Source organism: Fundulus heteroclitus, chromosome 21 (genome assembly GCF_011125445.2).
Source record: "Fundulus heteroclitus isolate FHET01 chromosome 21, MU-UCD_Fhet_4.1, whole genome shotgun sequence".
In the NCBI taxonomy this organism is placed as follows: Eukaryota; Metazoa; Chordata; class Actinopteri; order Cyprinodontiformes; family Fundulidae; genus Fundulus; species Fundulus heteroclitus.
Genome location: NC_046381.1, coordinates 8,631,839 through 8,646,815, shown reverse-complemented (window position 1 = coordinate 8,646,815; position 14,977 = coordinate 8,631,839). Strand labels below are relative to the sequence as shown.

At 38.6% G+C, this 14,977-nt stretch overlaps 1 protein-coding gene across 13 annotated transcripts in view; it reads left to right on the top strand.

Annotated features, from left to right (window-relative positions):
- The window catches only part of LOC105915822 (SWI/SNF-related matrix-associated actin-dependent regulator of chromatin subfamily D member 3), a 76,082-nt gene that overhangs the window by 51,184 nt on the left and 9,921 nt on the right, over positions 1 to 14,977 (top strand). For 4 of the 13 annotated variants that reach the window (XM_021309277.2, XM_021309275.2, XM_036124900.1 and 1 more), the window contains 6 exons: positions 3,502 to 3,544; positions 6,976 to 7,098; positions 7,214 to 7,339; positions 7,961 to 8,137; positions 12,979 to 13,080; positions 13,824 to 13,985. In XM_021309277.2, the coding sequence (XP_021164952.2) occupies positions 3,502 to 3,544; positions 6,976 to 7,098; positions 7,214 to 7,339; positions 7,961 to 8,137; positions 12,979 to 13,080; positions 13,824 to 13,985 (733 nt within the window). The remainder of the gene's footprint in view (positions 1 to 3,501; positions 3,545 to 6,975; positions 7,099 to 7,213; positions 7,340 to 7,960; positions 8,138 to 12,978; positions 13,081 to 13,823; positions 13,986 to 14,977) is intronic. The other 9 variants (XM_012850052.3, XM_012850055.3, XM_036124902.1 and 6 more) reach the window with 3 other exon arrangements.

The following is a 14,977-nucleotide window of genomic DNA, read 5'->3' as shown; positions in this document are numbered from 1 at the left end:
ATTTCCAAACATGTATGACTCAATACAGGAAGCTACAGTCTTCAGTTAACTTTGTGTCTTGTTCCTGCTGAGGATGTTTTAATGCAGAGCAGTTTACAGACGGCTAGGCTAATGTTAGCATGTAGCTCTGTTTCGATATGACTTGTTGGGGATTCGGCTCATAGCATATTTTAGTGCAGGTCCAATTTATCGTGGACTTTCATAACATGAAGAAAAAGTTGTTTACCTACTTCATAAACTTTTTGCTTTCAACTTCGTACAGTTTAACAACTAAGATTTCTGCCGCCCTCGCCACATGGCAGGCCACATTAGTGTTTGTAACTTCCCATCTTTTAGCTATCGACTAATATTAATATATTACCATTTTAAATGTATTAGGAAACATGACAGACCAAAGTTAGATACTAAAGCCTGGTAGCATGTGGAATAATAAGCATCATGCCAAATTCAAAGAAATTAAGTGTATACGTAACATGTTCTCATAAGAGTTTTAGCAACACGGTAAATGAGTTTGCTCACAAATTATTTAGGTACAGTACCTATATATTTAATGTTTTTTTTTCCAAAGTAAAAGTTCATTACATTTAGCCTTTTTTTAAAATAAGTAAACATGTTCTAAAAGTCTGCGGAAAGGATACGCAACATTAGATATAATATTACACCATGTCATTATCAAATATACATAATCAGTATTGGTAAAACTGTGGCAGTGGTGGTTATTGATATGAGCCAGATGGGCAGTTGCCCAGGGCAGCATTAAAAAGGGTTGGTTCAATAGCACTATATAAAATACATGAATTTATTTGTCAGGTGTGCCGTTAAAATAAATCTTTTACTTCTTTTATGCACGTACAGCTAATCGGGAGTTGGCACCGTCTTCATGATGCTGAGGAAGGGAGACTATTTTACCTGCTTTGTTGTGGGTATCCATTGCATTTTTGTAGAACCATCACTAATGTGTGGAAAATAGTTCTCCACCCCCATTCAACAGCTTTTGTCTCTAAATGTGAGATTTATGATAGCCAGATTTACTCTATCTAAAACAAGCTGTACTTGTTTTGAATAACTACCCTGTAGGATTAGTTATCCTCACTGCAGTCAAAAGCATATTATCTTCAGTTTCTATCTGCTACTTACCCTCTTAGATTAGTGTCCCTGTAAGTTTATTAAACATTGCTTCTGTATATTTGCATAATAACCTTTTAATAAACCATGACATGGTGTAATATTTTAATAAAAGGTAAACAATTTACTCTTTGAGCATCACCATATTTTTGTTGTGTCCTGATCCTTAAAACGTCATTCTCACTTTACTTTTTACCATCACTGCCGATTGGTTTTGCTCAGCGGCTTGCAAAAATATTTAATCCCCTTGACCTTTTTTTAACATTTCATCACGATACAGCCACAAACTTTAATACATTTGAACAAGGTTTTAGACGATAGACCAGGGGTCTTCAATTCCGGTCCTTGAGGTTTGGTGTCCTGCAGCTTTTAGATATGTCCCTGGTCCAACACACCTGAATCAAAAGCAGTCAAGTTTTCCAGAGTCCTGCTAATAACCTGATTATTTGACACAGGTGAGTTGGACCAGGGACACATATAAAAGTTGTAGGACACCGGACCTCAAGGACTGGAACTGAAGATCCCTGCGATAGACCAACAATGAAGTGGAAAGAAATTAGTGTATAGATTTCAACTTTTCTCCAATAAAATATATGAAAAGTTGTGGGGTGCATTTGTATTAAGTCACCTTGAAAAGATTACTTTGTAAAACTACTTCTTGAATTGGTAAGGCTGTGTATGGACCCCTTCCTTGTCAGACTGGGAGGAGGGCGGAGGTTCAGAACAAAATCTCAGCTCCACGACCGCGAATCCCATGTTGAAGACCTCTGCTCTAAACAATTTCACTGTAGCTCTGGCTGCATGTTTAGGGATGTTTTTATGCGGGAAGGTGGACCTCCACCTCTGTCTCAAGTCTTTTGCAGCCTGTCCCCACTGAAGACAAGCGTCCACACAGCAGGATGCTGGCACCACTATGCATTCACAGTCGCCATAGGCATTGTGTGTTCAAGGTGGTGTTCGTTATTAGTTTTCCTCCACAAAATGGCATTTTGCTTTCTTTTTGACTCTCTTCCATACGGGCCAGATTTGTGGAGCGCACAATTAATATTCTCAGCCGTTTCTCCCACCTGAGCTGATCTCTACAACTCATCCAGCGCTACCTCAATCCTCTTGGCTACTTCTCTGATTGCCTGGCCTGTCAGCTTAGATGGACGGCCAGTTATGCAGCACTCCTTCCATTTTAAGACGACGGTGCCGTGTGAGGAGTTTAAAGCTTTATAATCTAAGCCTGCTTTGAACTCCTCCAGAGCTTTCTCGCTGTCTGCTGGATTCCCTGGTTTTCATGATGCTGTTTGTTCACTAATGTTCTCTAGCGAACCTCTGAGGGCTTCACAGAACAGCTGGATTCATGAAATACAAACAGCTGGACTCGTTTTATTTGCAATTGGTTGCACTGGATTTTATTTAAGCAAATTGGGGCATACGCGGGCTATATACAGATGCACATGTCACTTTTTAGATTTTCTTTAAATTGAACATTTTGAAAATCACATTTGATTTTACCTCCACTTCACCATTTTGCTCTACCTTGTCTTGGCTTGTTACATCGAAGCTTGTGGTTGATAAAATGTGAAAAAGGGTCAAGGGGTATGAACACTTTTACAGGGCACTGCTGCAGCACACTTAAAGAACGGTTATTTCTACACTGAGAAGGATGAGTTAAAATCACCTTGAGACAACGAGTCACAGTGTAGTACTACCTAGTTGTTTTTAGATGCTGCCTTTTTGTAGACGCAGACAACTTGCCTGAGCCGCGCTGCATATTAAGGTGCCCACAGATGTTTAATTTAGCAAGCAAAGGAAATTGTAGTGTGATTATTTTTTTTCCTTATCTTATAAGTGCATCAGTTTAGCAGATTTTTTTATTTTTTTTTTTTTGGTGCGTGTGTGTTCCTTGTCCATCCTCTGCAAAGTTAAAATACCAAACAAACGCTGCGCCTGGAATTCATGAATCAATGAGCGCGCACAGATCCTCTGTGGTGAAAACAGCGGAGGCTCTGCATTCCTAAAAAGCTTTTCGAACACACATCCTGTCTGCTGTCTGCCGTCCTGCAGCATCGGTAGGCTCTGCAGCGTGTTTGTGCATCTTTCTCTGCGAGTTACGGTGAATGCGTATCAGGTGGGAGATGTGTGATGTGACACTTTTTGGGCTGTTAGAGGCTCTCGCTTCCCAGGCGGACGGCTGCATTTTCAGTGAGCACACAAACACGGGAGCACAAACACACACACACACACACAGACACACACAGCTGGGATGCTGGGGTGCTGGATATGGCCCAGCATTTTAGCAGATGGCCTGGGTGCTACGCTATCAGTCACCATAGTAACATGCTCTCTTTTTCCTCTTTCTCTCTGTCTTTCTCTCCCTGTCTCTAGTGCTAAGAGAAGGAAAATGGCAGACAAGATTCTTCCGCAAAGGGTGAGGCTGCATATATTTACCTTTTTGTTGTTCTGTTATTTTCTTTCTGTCTGTTTGTCTTTTTTTTTTTTTTTTTTCATCGTTTGCGAGCAAAGCAGGGAAGAACAAAAAAAAAAAACCTGAAAGCTTTTTGATGCCGGAGGTTTCTTAGAAAGTGCATAGGGCCGGCTCAGTGTTTTTTTTTTTCATTTCCCAAAATGAGACGAGAGAGGACGGGCAGAGAGACGAGAAGTTTTCTTCAGGGTTTTATTACGTTATTTGGATAGTTGCTCACTGATTTACACTGTAAATATCATGCTTAGATGCAAACACATGGAGAAGTGAAAGCGGCAGCAGACGAATTATGTTCCCACAGGTGAGTGTGTACCATTTGAGGTGGAGATGTTCATCCTGCGCTCTCAGTTTTCCCCGTAATCTATGAGAGTCCTGGCCGCCGACCCGCGCTGCTCGAGCTGCAAAGGTCTGCTGGACTGTAAACATGCAGGCTCAAGACTTAGCCCTTTCTGACATTACCCAGACCGAGAGATAACGGCTAGCGTGGCATGGCTGGAGCGGCACACCTGTCAGTGAGTCAGACATGGGGAATGCCAGACTCCTCCACCAGCCCAGCGTCTTGGCCCGGTAGATAGAGAAGGAATGAGAGGGAACAATGAAGGCAGGAAAAACATGAAAGAAGTAGCAGGGAGGGGAGGATAGGGAGCTGGAGGAGTGTGTGCGCACAGTTCAGTGAGCAGCAGCAGCCCTTGATGCTGTGAGGACTTTCATCAGTATGGTAATGTTGGAGTTCTGGCTGTTTGTCTGCATCTCATTCTGATCCCCTGGTGGGTGCTGCAGAGCACCCCATTAATGATGGACAGAGCTGTGGTTAGCAAAGTGTTTTATTTTAAACCCTAGTTTATAGTGCTACTCAAAGGAAATTGTATCTGATTTGTACCTACAGCCCTGTGAAGAGGTGTTTGTTTGCTTACATACATCTTCTGTTTTTCTTTTTGTTTTCCCCCACACTTGTTAAAATGTTTAGAGATCATCAAATGCATCCTCACACCAAACAAAGCTAAATTGAGTAAATAAAAAAAAGCAGCTTTTGAAATTATGGTTTCCTTTGTCAATGCAAAAAGCTATCCAAACTAACAAGGCTCTATGGGCAAAAAAAATCATAATTTTCCCACAATCCTGATTACTGTTGTTCCAACCAAACTCTGGCTACAAGTCTCTAACATCACTGTGTAGGTGTTTTGCCCGCTTTTCTTTGCAGAATTGTTTTAATTTAGTTCCACTGGAGGATTTTAAATTATGTGTAAGATTACACCACAGCATCTCGATAAATCAAAATATTTGACTAACCCACTCCAAAACCTTAATTTTCTTCTTTTGAGCCATTCTGACGCTGATTTGGTGGTGTCTTTTGGCTCATTGTCCTACAAGACCCAAACCGATGGCCTTACATTCTGCTTTATTTTTTCCATCAATTAAATCAAACAGTCCCTGACTGTCACACTACCATGTTTGACTGTCAGTATGTTTTTTTATTTTTTATTTTTTATTTTTTTATATGTAACAGGATGCATACCTCGCAAAAAGTTTAGCTTTTCTCATCAGTCCCCAGAATAATCATTTAATCATTTGTAATCTCTGCAATCTAAGGTTAAAATCTTGGGAAATTATTTCCTTTAGCAACTTTAGCATGATTTCTCCGGAATCCTAATATCGCCTAGAAATTTCCGATATGGGACATTATGATTATAAATTCGGATTTCATACTCTTGCACAAAGTGCTTCATGGATTAGCTCCACCACCCCTAATATACTTCATTAAATTAAAGTCACTGCAACATGTTCATGAAAAGCTCTTTTGGGCACGTGGCTTTTTCAGTTCTTGCTCTACATTGTTGGAATACGGTATTATTAGAAATGATGAACATTTCATCACTGAATATTTTCTGTTAATCCCTTAAACGGTGGCTTTTCAGCCATCAAAACTACAACCATAATGTAAATTAACAGTTTATTAATTAACAGACACATTAACATAATTTTTAATAGATGAAAATTAGCCCTGGTGGCTAAATCTGGCATATGTACATGATGGTCTAATGTATTCATGTTGATTAATATGTCCTGTCCCATTACCAAACAAACACATTTGCTCCAAATCAGCTAAATCTCTGGAACAAATGCATCAACTTTTGCCCTAAAATGCAGCAGCAGCAGCAGCAGCATTTTTGTGAGTTAGCATGGTTAGCTAATGTATCTAACCTCTAAAAAAAGAGATTACATACATTCTTTTAACATTTTTGACTATATTATCTAACATTTGTTAGAAGAAGTATAGCCTATGTGTTTATTGTTTGTTTGTTTTTTCAAAAATCTGTTGTTTTAGCATTGATTGTGATATTTGGTTACACTTATGTTAGCAAGGACTGCTAAAGTAGCTGGAGATAGGCACCGACACCGCTCGCGACTCCAATAGGGATAAGAGTGTTGGAAAATGGATTGATGGATGTTTGCTTAAGCGCTGTTGTATATAAATATTTAAGAGAAATTATATGTTTTATTCCAACACTACAGCATATCAAATTATCAACTGTAGGATAAGGGCTAAACCTTTGCTTGCTAAACGTGGCAACATTTTTCAGTTAGCAACTTAGCTCATGCATTTCAGCTAATGTGAATAGGACATGTTTTTTGTTGTTGTTTTTAGATTACAACACACACATCTTGCAACAAAAAACAAAGATTTTAGGGTTAACTTAGTTTACAATTCATAACATTATGGCCTCAACTTGGAAACGTTTTTTATGCTAGCATTTTTGGCAATACTAGCTAACAGATTTTAGCTAATGTAAGACTGAGCTCATAGGGATTTTAGGTTTTATGTAAAATTTTATGTAAAAGAAGAAAATTTTATGTAAAAGAAGAAATTTACGGGACCTAAAAATCAGTATAAAACATGCAGTAAGGTAATGGATTACCATTATTGTTAACATTGTTGTTCATATTTAGTTACACATATTAGTTAGTGGTCAGTGCAGTTAAGAACAATAAGATGTTACAAGCATAAAAAAACAAAGAAAATCTGGAACAACGGCTTTAGTTTATTTAATAATCTACAAACATAAGGCAATGCCATAAACCTGGTAATATTTTTAGTTCCCACTTTTTTGCAGCTAATGCATTAGTTTGCATGTTATTCTGCTGCTTTAACAATAAAGAGGATTAAAATGTATTTTCTAACAGTATTTAAGGTGACACAGCACTTTACTTGGTACCAGCTGGTAAAAAATCACGGAACCCCAAAAAAATGCAGCTTGTCTGCTTAATACATTTCACAATATTTACATATTTGAATAGTCTTCTACTTTTGAATTAATTGTGTGAAAACTAATTTTATCCAAATTTCATAACATTGCTTTGTTTTTTCCTCTGGACAGATCCGTGAACTCGTACCTGAATCTCAGGCCTACATGGATCTGCTGGCTTTTGAGCGCAAACTGGACCAAACCATTATGCGTAAACGCGTGGACATCCAGGAAGCACTGAAAAGACCAATGAAGGTAAAGAAAAAAAATCCTCTCACATTAATCCCCTTTTAGTGTTTTCAGCTATATTAATTTGCCCTTTTGTTATATTCCATACTAAACGGTGCTCCTGATTTTGCCCTTGTGTCAGCAGCAAAAGCGTAAACTAAGGCTCTATATTTCAAACACGTTCAACCCAGCTCGACCTGATGCTGACGATTCTGATGGAAGCATTGCATCATGGGAGCTGAGAGTAGAGGGGAAATTGCTGGATGATGTGAGTCTCGTTATTGCATTGGTCTGACAATTTTTTTTAATGCCCCCAAATTGTTTTGGCTGTAGATATTTAATTATTTTGAGTAAATTAAGTTTTGTTTTTTTTGTCTCGAGAATTTTGAACAGATGTGGAGTTGTGTTATTAATTTGTGGGACAAATGGCTGCATATTAAAACTGAGATTTCAATCTGAGTTTAGCGGTAAAAATGTGCTGGTATTTAATCTTAGAGCTCTTCTGGGACCTTTTTGGCTCTCAGTCACAGTCTATAATGATGTGCTGAAAGGATTTTGTATTTGTAATGTATTGGCTGGGAGTATAAAATGACTAAGTGGTGGGAAAAGGGTTTTGAGATGAAAGGGAAATGATTTGCTTTGTGCCATAAGCTCTGACATTTAGCTCTACGTTTCAAAACCCACAAATATTTAAAGTGAAGCTCGAAGGAAGTGGACCATGAGAACCATCGCTGTCTTATTTTCATTCTGATCTCACTCAGCTCCTTGTGGTTTCTCTCAAGTAATGATCCTTAAGGAGAACATGTGACGAGTGCATTTTCATGAGTCTGACCATCATTTATAAGATCCCTGTAGATTAACCGACCACCTCTGTCCGTTTGTTCTGCAGCCGGGGAAGCAGAAAAAGAAGTTTTCCTCATTTTTCAAGAGCCTGGTGATCGAGCTGGACAAAGAGCTGTACGGTCCGGACAACCACCTGGTCGAGGTCAGGCAAAACAGGGTGTCTTTACCGCGCACAAAGAGGAAGATCACGCAGCACATGATCACTTGTTTATCTGCACTCAAAGTAATTATAGACGTTTGACATTTTTGTCAAAACTAACTGATAAACGGCATGTTCATACAACACTAGTTCAGCAACAAAACGGTGAGAAAAGATAACAAAAATAGCAGATGTTCGCCTTCTGAAAAATCTGTCCTTCTAGCAAAAAAACCTCAACCTTGAAGCGTAACTGAAAAATTAAGAATAGTGCTGTAAAAAAAATGATGGAATTTCACTAAAATTAACTCTTGTCTGTGTCCTTGCACATTGCTGTCAAAGCAACACCCCTAGTCCTTTACTGCTTGTTGTTTTTTTTGTTTTTTATCTCTACAAAACGATAATGGCAACAAACCCAGAGATAAACACGTTCTCCCTTTCTGATCTAACCTTAAAAGACCCAATCAGGCAGAATAAGCACAAACCGTGCCTTAACAGTATCGCCGAGCTCAAACGCACTAACTTTCCACACCAGATATTTTATTTGTCTTGTTAAAAAGAAGTCAACTGCTCTACTCAAAACCGGACACTGTTTAACTTCAGATGAGTCAGAGTGAAACGTCTTCATGCTGTGGCACCGACTCACTCAGCTTCTTGCCAAGAATAAACTCGGGAAAACTGACACAACTCTCATGTCTGAACTGAAAGTATAGAAAGGAGGTGGTCAGCCCGACACCGCGAGGCTCTAAGGAAGTCAAGAAATAGGTCTGCTCATAACACCCCCTTAAAACCACAGCTTATTATTGTTTCACATGACTTATTATAAATGTGAAACAAAGGACATGGGGGGCCGTAACGTCAGCCTGGATGAAGAGAGACTCTGTTTTTTGCGTGCCGTCTCACTGAGTTTGCAATTAAGCGATGCACGAGGCATTGGTCGTTGCACGACGTGCAGAAGTTTTTATGTTTTAAAGTGGTCTTCATATGTCGTTCACCTGGTTTTCAGAGGGTCTTTAGATGTTTTAGGCCGCTTTTATGTTTAGTTAACGTTTCCGATCAGAACACCACGTTCTGCGTGCTTAAATATATGACATAATTGGAGATCAGCAGAGGTTGTTTTAGGTCTAAAATCTTTCTACGGCGGTTTATGTTTGTCTGAAGGTCATGTGTTTGAGAAGTAGGAGGGGAAAACCTTTGCGATTGCTCTTTAGTTGATCATCTACAGACATTTTTCAGTTTTCTTTTATTAAATTTTTTTTTTCGTACATCGTCTAAAGAGTTTGGAAAAAATTGTTATTTATAGTGAAGGGCCTCAGTATTTAAAACTGGTTCTTTGCTAGGTGGTCATGTGTTTATGTGAAGAATATATAAGAGTTGTCGGTTCAGTTTAGGAGTCTTTCTTTGTGTTTCAGTTATTTAAAGAAACCAAAAAGTTACAAAAAATAATAATACATTACGTACTATGAAGCTTAATTAGGTAGTGGAAGGAAAACTAGTTAAAACTTACCAGGTAAACACCAAATAATTTTTTTAACAAGATCTCCAGAAAGCCTGGATTTAAAACTTTTACCTTTTTGTAGAGATAAAAATCAAAGTTCATTCATCCATCCATGATAATAATCATCTTTATTTTGCATTGCTAAATGTTCTGAAATGTTTCCTCTAGATTTAACCCATCCATTAGGGAACAGTGGGGTCCCTAAGGGTCTTCCTCAGGGACCCAGAGTCTGTGGGATTCAAACCCAGGATACAAGTGCCTTGCTCTAAAGTCACTTGGCCACCACTCCCCTATCCGTCCGTCCGTCCGTCTGTCATTAAAAAATCTCAGAGAATTCAATACCTTTGTAGTTATAATGTGATAAAGTTGAAAGGATATGATTGTACATGGAGAAAGTGGGATGTATCTGATGAAACTATTTAATTTCAGTCATTGAGATCTGACTTTGACAAAAAAAAAAAAAACGTGAATATAATGGCAGAAATGATGCCTGTATGAGCCCCTATTAGTATTTGTGACAGTACAAAGGTGTCTCCTTTTTCCTTGAACCAGCTGCTCGTTAGCTATGCTGTCAATGATCCTTTTGCTCCATTTGGACACTGTTCACAGCTTCTTGAACAACTTGTTCCATTACCAACAGAGAGCTTCTCTGCGCTGCGTAAATCTGTGAATTGGACTTTCCAGCCATGCCGTCAAGGTCAATGATGGTTTTCGTTCATTGAAAATTCCCATTTTCTCATGTCTGGCTAAATGTTGAGGAACAATGATCCCATCTCGCCTGCTCCTCATCATGTCCTCATTGGCTAAATGGGGGAATAAAGCCGAATGAGAGGCAGAGTGGGCCGCCCTGCCCTCTTCAGCATGCAGATTATTTTTTTTCTCCAACAGGAGAAATAAAGACACCTTTTTTTGTTTTTTGTTTTGGTTTTTATTCCCAGCACACAAGGTTGTTTCAGCATGCAGATGGAGAAAACGGCTGCTTGGTTATTATAAACAACCAGCTGCCGCCCTTCACTCTGCATCTCCATAAAAAGTGAGCTTGCGTAAAAATAAAGAGAGAAAAATCCACTTGAAGGGTTTCAGAGTGAAAGTGACGGCCTCTCAAGGTTCCTCTTTTTTTTTTTTTATATCAACCCGGCACTCAGGTGCTCCTCTTTAAGTGATTTTCAATCAAAGGAATTTCATCCCTACCTTGAGCTGCATTCAGTGCTGAATCTGCTCTGAGACAGCCAGCCATTGGTTGAAGGGTAAATGTGCTGTTTATACGCCGGGCCAATCGGCTGCTTGTTCTTGCTTTTTGGTTTTGTGCTAAAACTATTTTCATAACATCTGGCTTTAGACAGAAAGGAAAGATAAAACTGACTCTTAATGGAATCGTTGTATTATTAATTTTCTGCTCTTAATTTATCCTGTTCTGAGTTCCCTTGCAATCACGCTTTAATCTAAGATATATTGTTTTGAGCTTTAAGGTAAAAACAAAGTTGGATTAACAAACCTTTTTGCTGGAGGACAGAAAAAAAAATCTTGGTTAAACTTCTGCTATCTTGTGTTTTTTTTTTTCCCTTCACGTTGTGCATGACTGCTTTAGAGATATTTAACCTTTTTACCAAACATAGTTCTGCCTGTCACGACCAGCGCTGGACATTTCCACTGTGCTTTAGCTGTTTATATCTAATTAAGCCTAAAAGGCCTGAAAACTTTGAAACATTTTGACGCAGAAAAAGTCAAAATTAGGCTAAATTCTGCACCTGCTGGAAGTACTCGCACTCCTGGTAAAGATATGTAAACTTAAACACACAGCCTTGACTTTAAGTGCATTTATTCCCTTGGGAAAAATATGAGATTAAGGAAAAAAATTGTTTTAATTTTACAAATTCATTGGTTTCTACTAATTGCTTTATCACCTGTTGCCAATAGGACTAGGGGTGTAAATCGCCAGCTTTATCATGTCGATTTGTTTAGATGACGATACGATATTTGCCGATATCACAAAGTCTGTTATGATCTCTTATCGATGCGATCGATATGATGCAATATCATCTGCCTGTCTAACACTAATATTTACATTTATTTTAACTCACAAATAACCCATATATGATTTTACCATTTTATTTCTAAGCAAGAATTTAAATAAAAAAAGAAAAATCAGATCACCTGTTCACTTTAGTGTCATTCCTTGTAAATTTAAAATTAAAGGAGCATCTTAAAATGACGTTATAGATGGGTATTTTCCATTGGCATCGATGTAATTGGATCGTTAATCATTGAATCCGTATACCGATAACAATCGATGTGTCCAGAGTCCTGCGTCTTCTTTAATGCTCTCTTTCTCACTTTTCTGGTGGATTCCAGCAAATGTTTCCTAAACAAACATCCTTGAGTTTAAATTATTATAGTTTATAATTATTTTCCACATGTCCGCTCTGAACTAGTCCAGCCTTCGTTCGTCACGCCTCTTGTTGTTTTTGTTCTGCGTAAACCGATGAAGGTTTAGGCGAGAAGCTATTTTCTAGGAGCCACTGCCGGACTTACGGAAAAAGTTTCCTCCTTTTTGAAGGGTGGCTCTGTTTCGCGTCATGAAATGGAAGCAACAGGAAGTCATTAATAACTAATTAAAAGACCCAGACAAGTCTGATCAACATCAATTTCTGTAAATAAAATAATATAATAATATAACTGCATCCCAGTGATTTGCTCAGAAATTTTTGTTTCCTCTATGAATCAAATTAAAGTTTTTTTTTTTTTTTTATAGATTTTCATTGTGCTGTTCTGACACTGCAATAAAGGTCTATATTTTAAGGCTTTATTTAAACATATATTTACCATGGGTGCCACTAAACGTGTCGTAAATTCACAATTCCTTCACTATCAATCAAAACGGCCATTAATGGAGCAGCTTAGACTTAGACTTAGACAACTTTATTTGTCATTTTGTATGCACAGAGTGCGTACAGAACGAAATTTCGTTGCATACAGCTTGTAAAATGCAGTAAAATTAAATTACAGTATAAAGTGCAGCAGTGATTTAAAAGTAAGCAATTTAAATGTAGACAATGCAGGAGAAGTCACAGTGTAATTGTGCAAAGGGCATTTGTGCAAGCGCTGAGTCAAACAGTGTCTCTTTGAGGTAAAAACATTAAAAGCGGTATAATTAGACAAAATCCAGAGGTAACTAAGATATGGTATATTCTTACTAAAAGAGATAAAATGCAGTTAATATCTAAGTTTTTAGATGACTGAGAGTCTCTAGGTTGTTGAAACCTCAGGGGATCATATTTCAAAGCTGTCAGGAGGAAATAACCAATAAAAAGCAAACATTGTTTTTAATATATTTTTTTAAATACAAAAGCAAACTCTACAGAGCAGGCTTCAAACGCTTTTTTTGACACACGGAGATGCAGCATGTGGTTTTGTCCGCTTGGTGTTACAGTGGCACCGCACGCCCACCACCCAGGAGACGGATGGCTTCCAGGTGAAGAGGCCGGGAGATGTGAGCGTTCGCTGCACCCTGCTGCTGATGCTGGACTACCAGGTGAGGGCGCCATGCTGCCATGTTAGAACGAGTCGCTTTGAAGCCACCAGCCGCCATATTGGTACTCCCTATTTCCCCCCAGTAACTAGGGAATATGTGCGCTACAGCATCGAATAACGAGGATTTTCTCATGTTCAGGGGGGCTTAAGACTTTTAAAACGTCAAATGCCATATACTTTTATGTTATGTTCTAAAACTATCAAGTACTGAGAAAGTCATGTGCTGAAATATTTTGCATTTTATTTAAATATATATAACATGTATAAATATATACATAACAATATACAAAAACATATATTTACATATATGTATACATATATACAAAAACATATATTTACATATATGTATACATATATACAAAAATAAATAATATATATATATATATAATATGAATAACATGTAAAATATTTCAGCACCTAATTTCCTAGTAGTTGATAGTGTTAATACATCCACTGACTGTAGAATTACCTGTGAAACGTTTCCACACAGCCAGAAAACTGCTTGTTGTTGCAACCAAATCCTATGGGGTTCTGTGAGAGTAAGGAGTAGCAAGATGGCGGCCAGTGACTTCAGTTTTTCGGCAAAATCAGCACTCCAGTGTATAATATAGCTCAGTGGAATAAACTCACGTTGGCAGTGTTTTAGGCTCCTAACATTCATCGCTTTTAAGTAGATGTCAAACATGTACATAAATTATCTAATAGTTATTTTTTTTATTTGTTTTAATCGTAATGTGGCCGCAGCCTCCCCAGTTTAAGCTGGACCTGCGCCTGGCGCGCCTGCTCGGCATCCACACCCAGACCCGCTCCTGCATCATTCAGGCGCTCTGGCAGTACGTGAAGACCAACAAGCTGCAGGACTCTCATGACAAAGAGTACATCAACTGTGACAAGTACTTCCAACAGGTACCCGAAATCACAGGAAAATTAGACTGTTATGGGGCAGAACACAGCGGCGTGAACAGGACAGAAACATGGATCAAGTCATTGGGACCCTGAAAAAGAGCGCATCAGAGAAACTAGGGGACTTTGTTTAAAAGTAAAGAAAGGGTTATTCTTTAATATCTGGGACATTTCAACAACAACGTTTCTCGATTTGAGCTATGAACGTTGGATAAGGTTTTCCAGGGTTCCTACACAAAATGTAATTTTCTGACATACTCAGTTTTTTTACATTTTTAGTCCTTTTTAGACTATAATGTGAGTTTTAAAGGAAAAGTTCCCCAAGAATTTATAGTAGATGCTGTTTCTACAGAAGGAAGGAGGGAGGGAGGAAAGAAGGATGGATGGATGGATGGATGGATAGAAGGGAAGGGAAGAAAAGATGGATGGATAGATAGAAGGGAAGGGAAGAAAAGATGGATGGATAGATAGAAGGGAAGGGAAGAAAAGATGGATGGATGGATGGATAGAAGGGAAGGGAAGAAAAGATGGATGGATGGATGGATAGAAGGGAAGGGAAGAAAAGATGGATGGATAGATAGAAGGGAAGGGAAGAAAAGATGGATGGATAGATAGAAGGGAAGGGAAGAAAAGATGGATGGATGGATGGATAGAAGGGAAGGGAAGAAAAGATGGATGGATGGATGGATAGAAGGGAAGGGAAGAAAAGATGGATGGATAGATAGAAGGGAAGGGAAGAAAAGATGGATGGATGGATAGATAGAAGGGAAGGGAAGAAAAGATGGATGGATGGATAGAAGGGAAGGGAAGAAAAGATGGATGGATGGATAGAAGGGAAGGGAAGGGAAGAAAAGATGGATGTATGGATAGAAGGGAAGGAAAGAAAATATGGATGGATAGATAGAAGGGAAGGAAAGAAAAGATGGATGGATGGATAGAAGGGAAGGAAAGAAAATATGGATGAATGGATAGAAGGGAAGGAAAGAACAAATAGA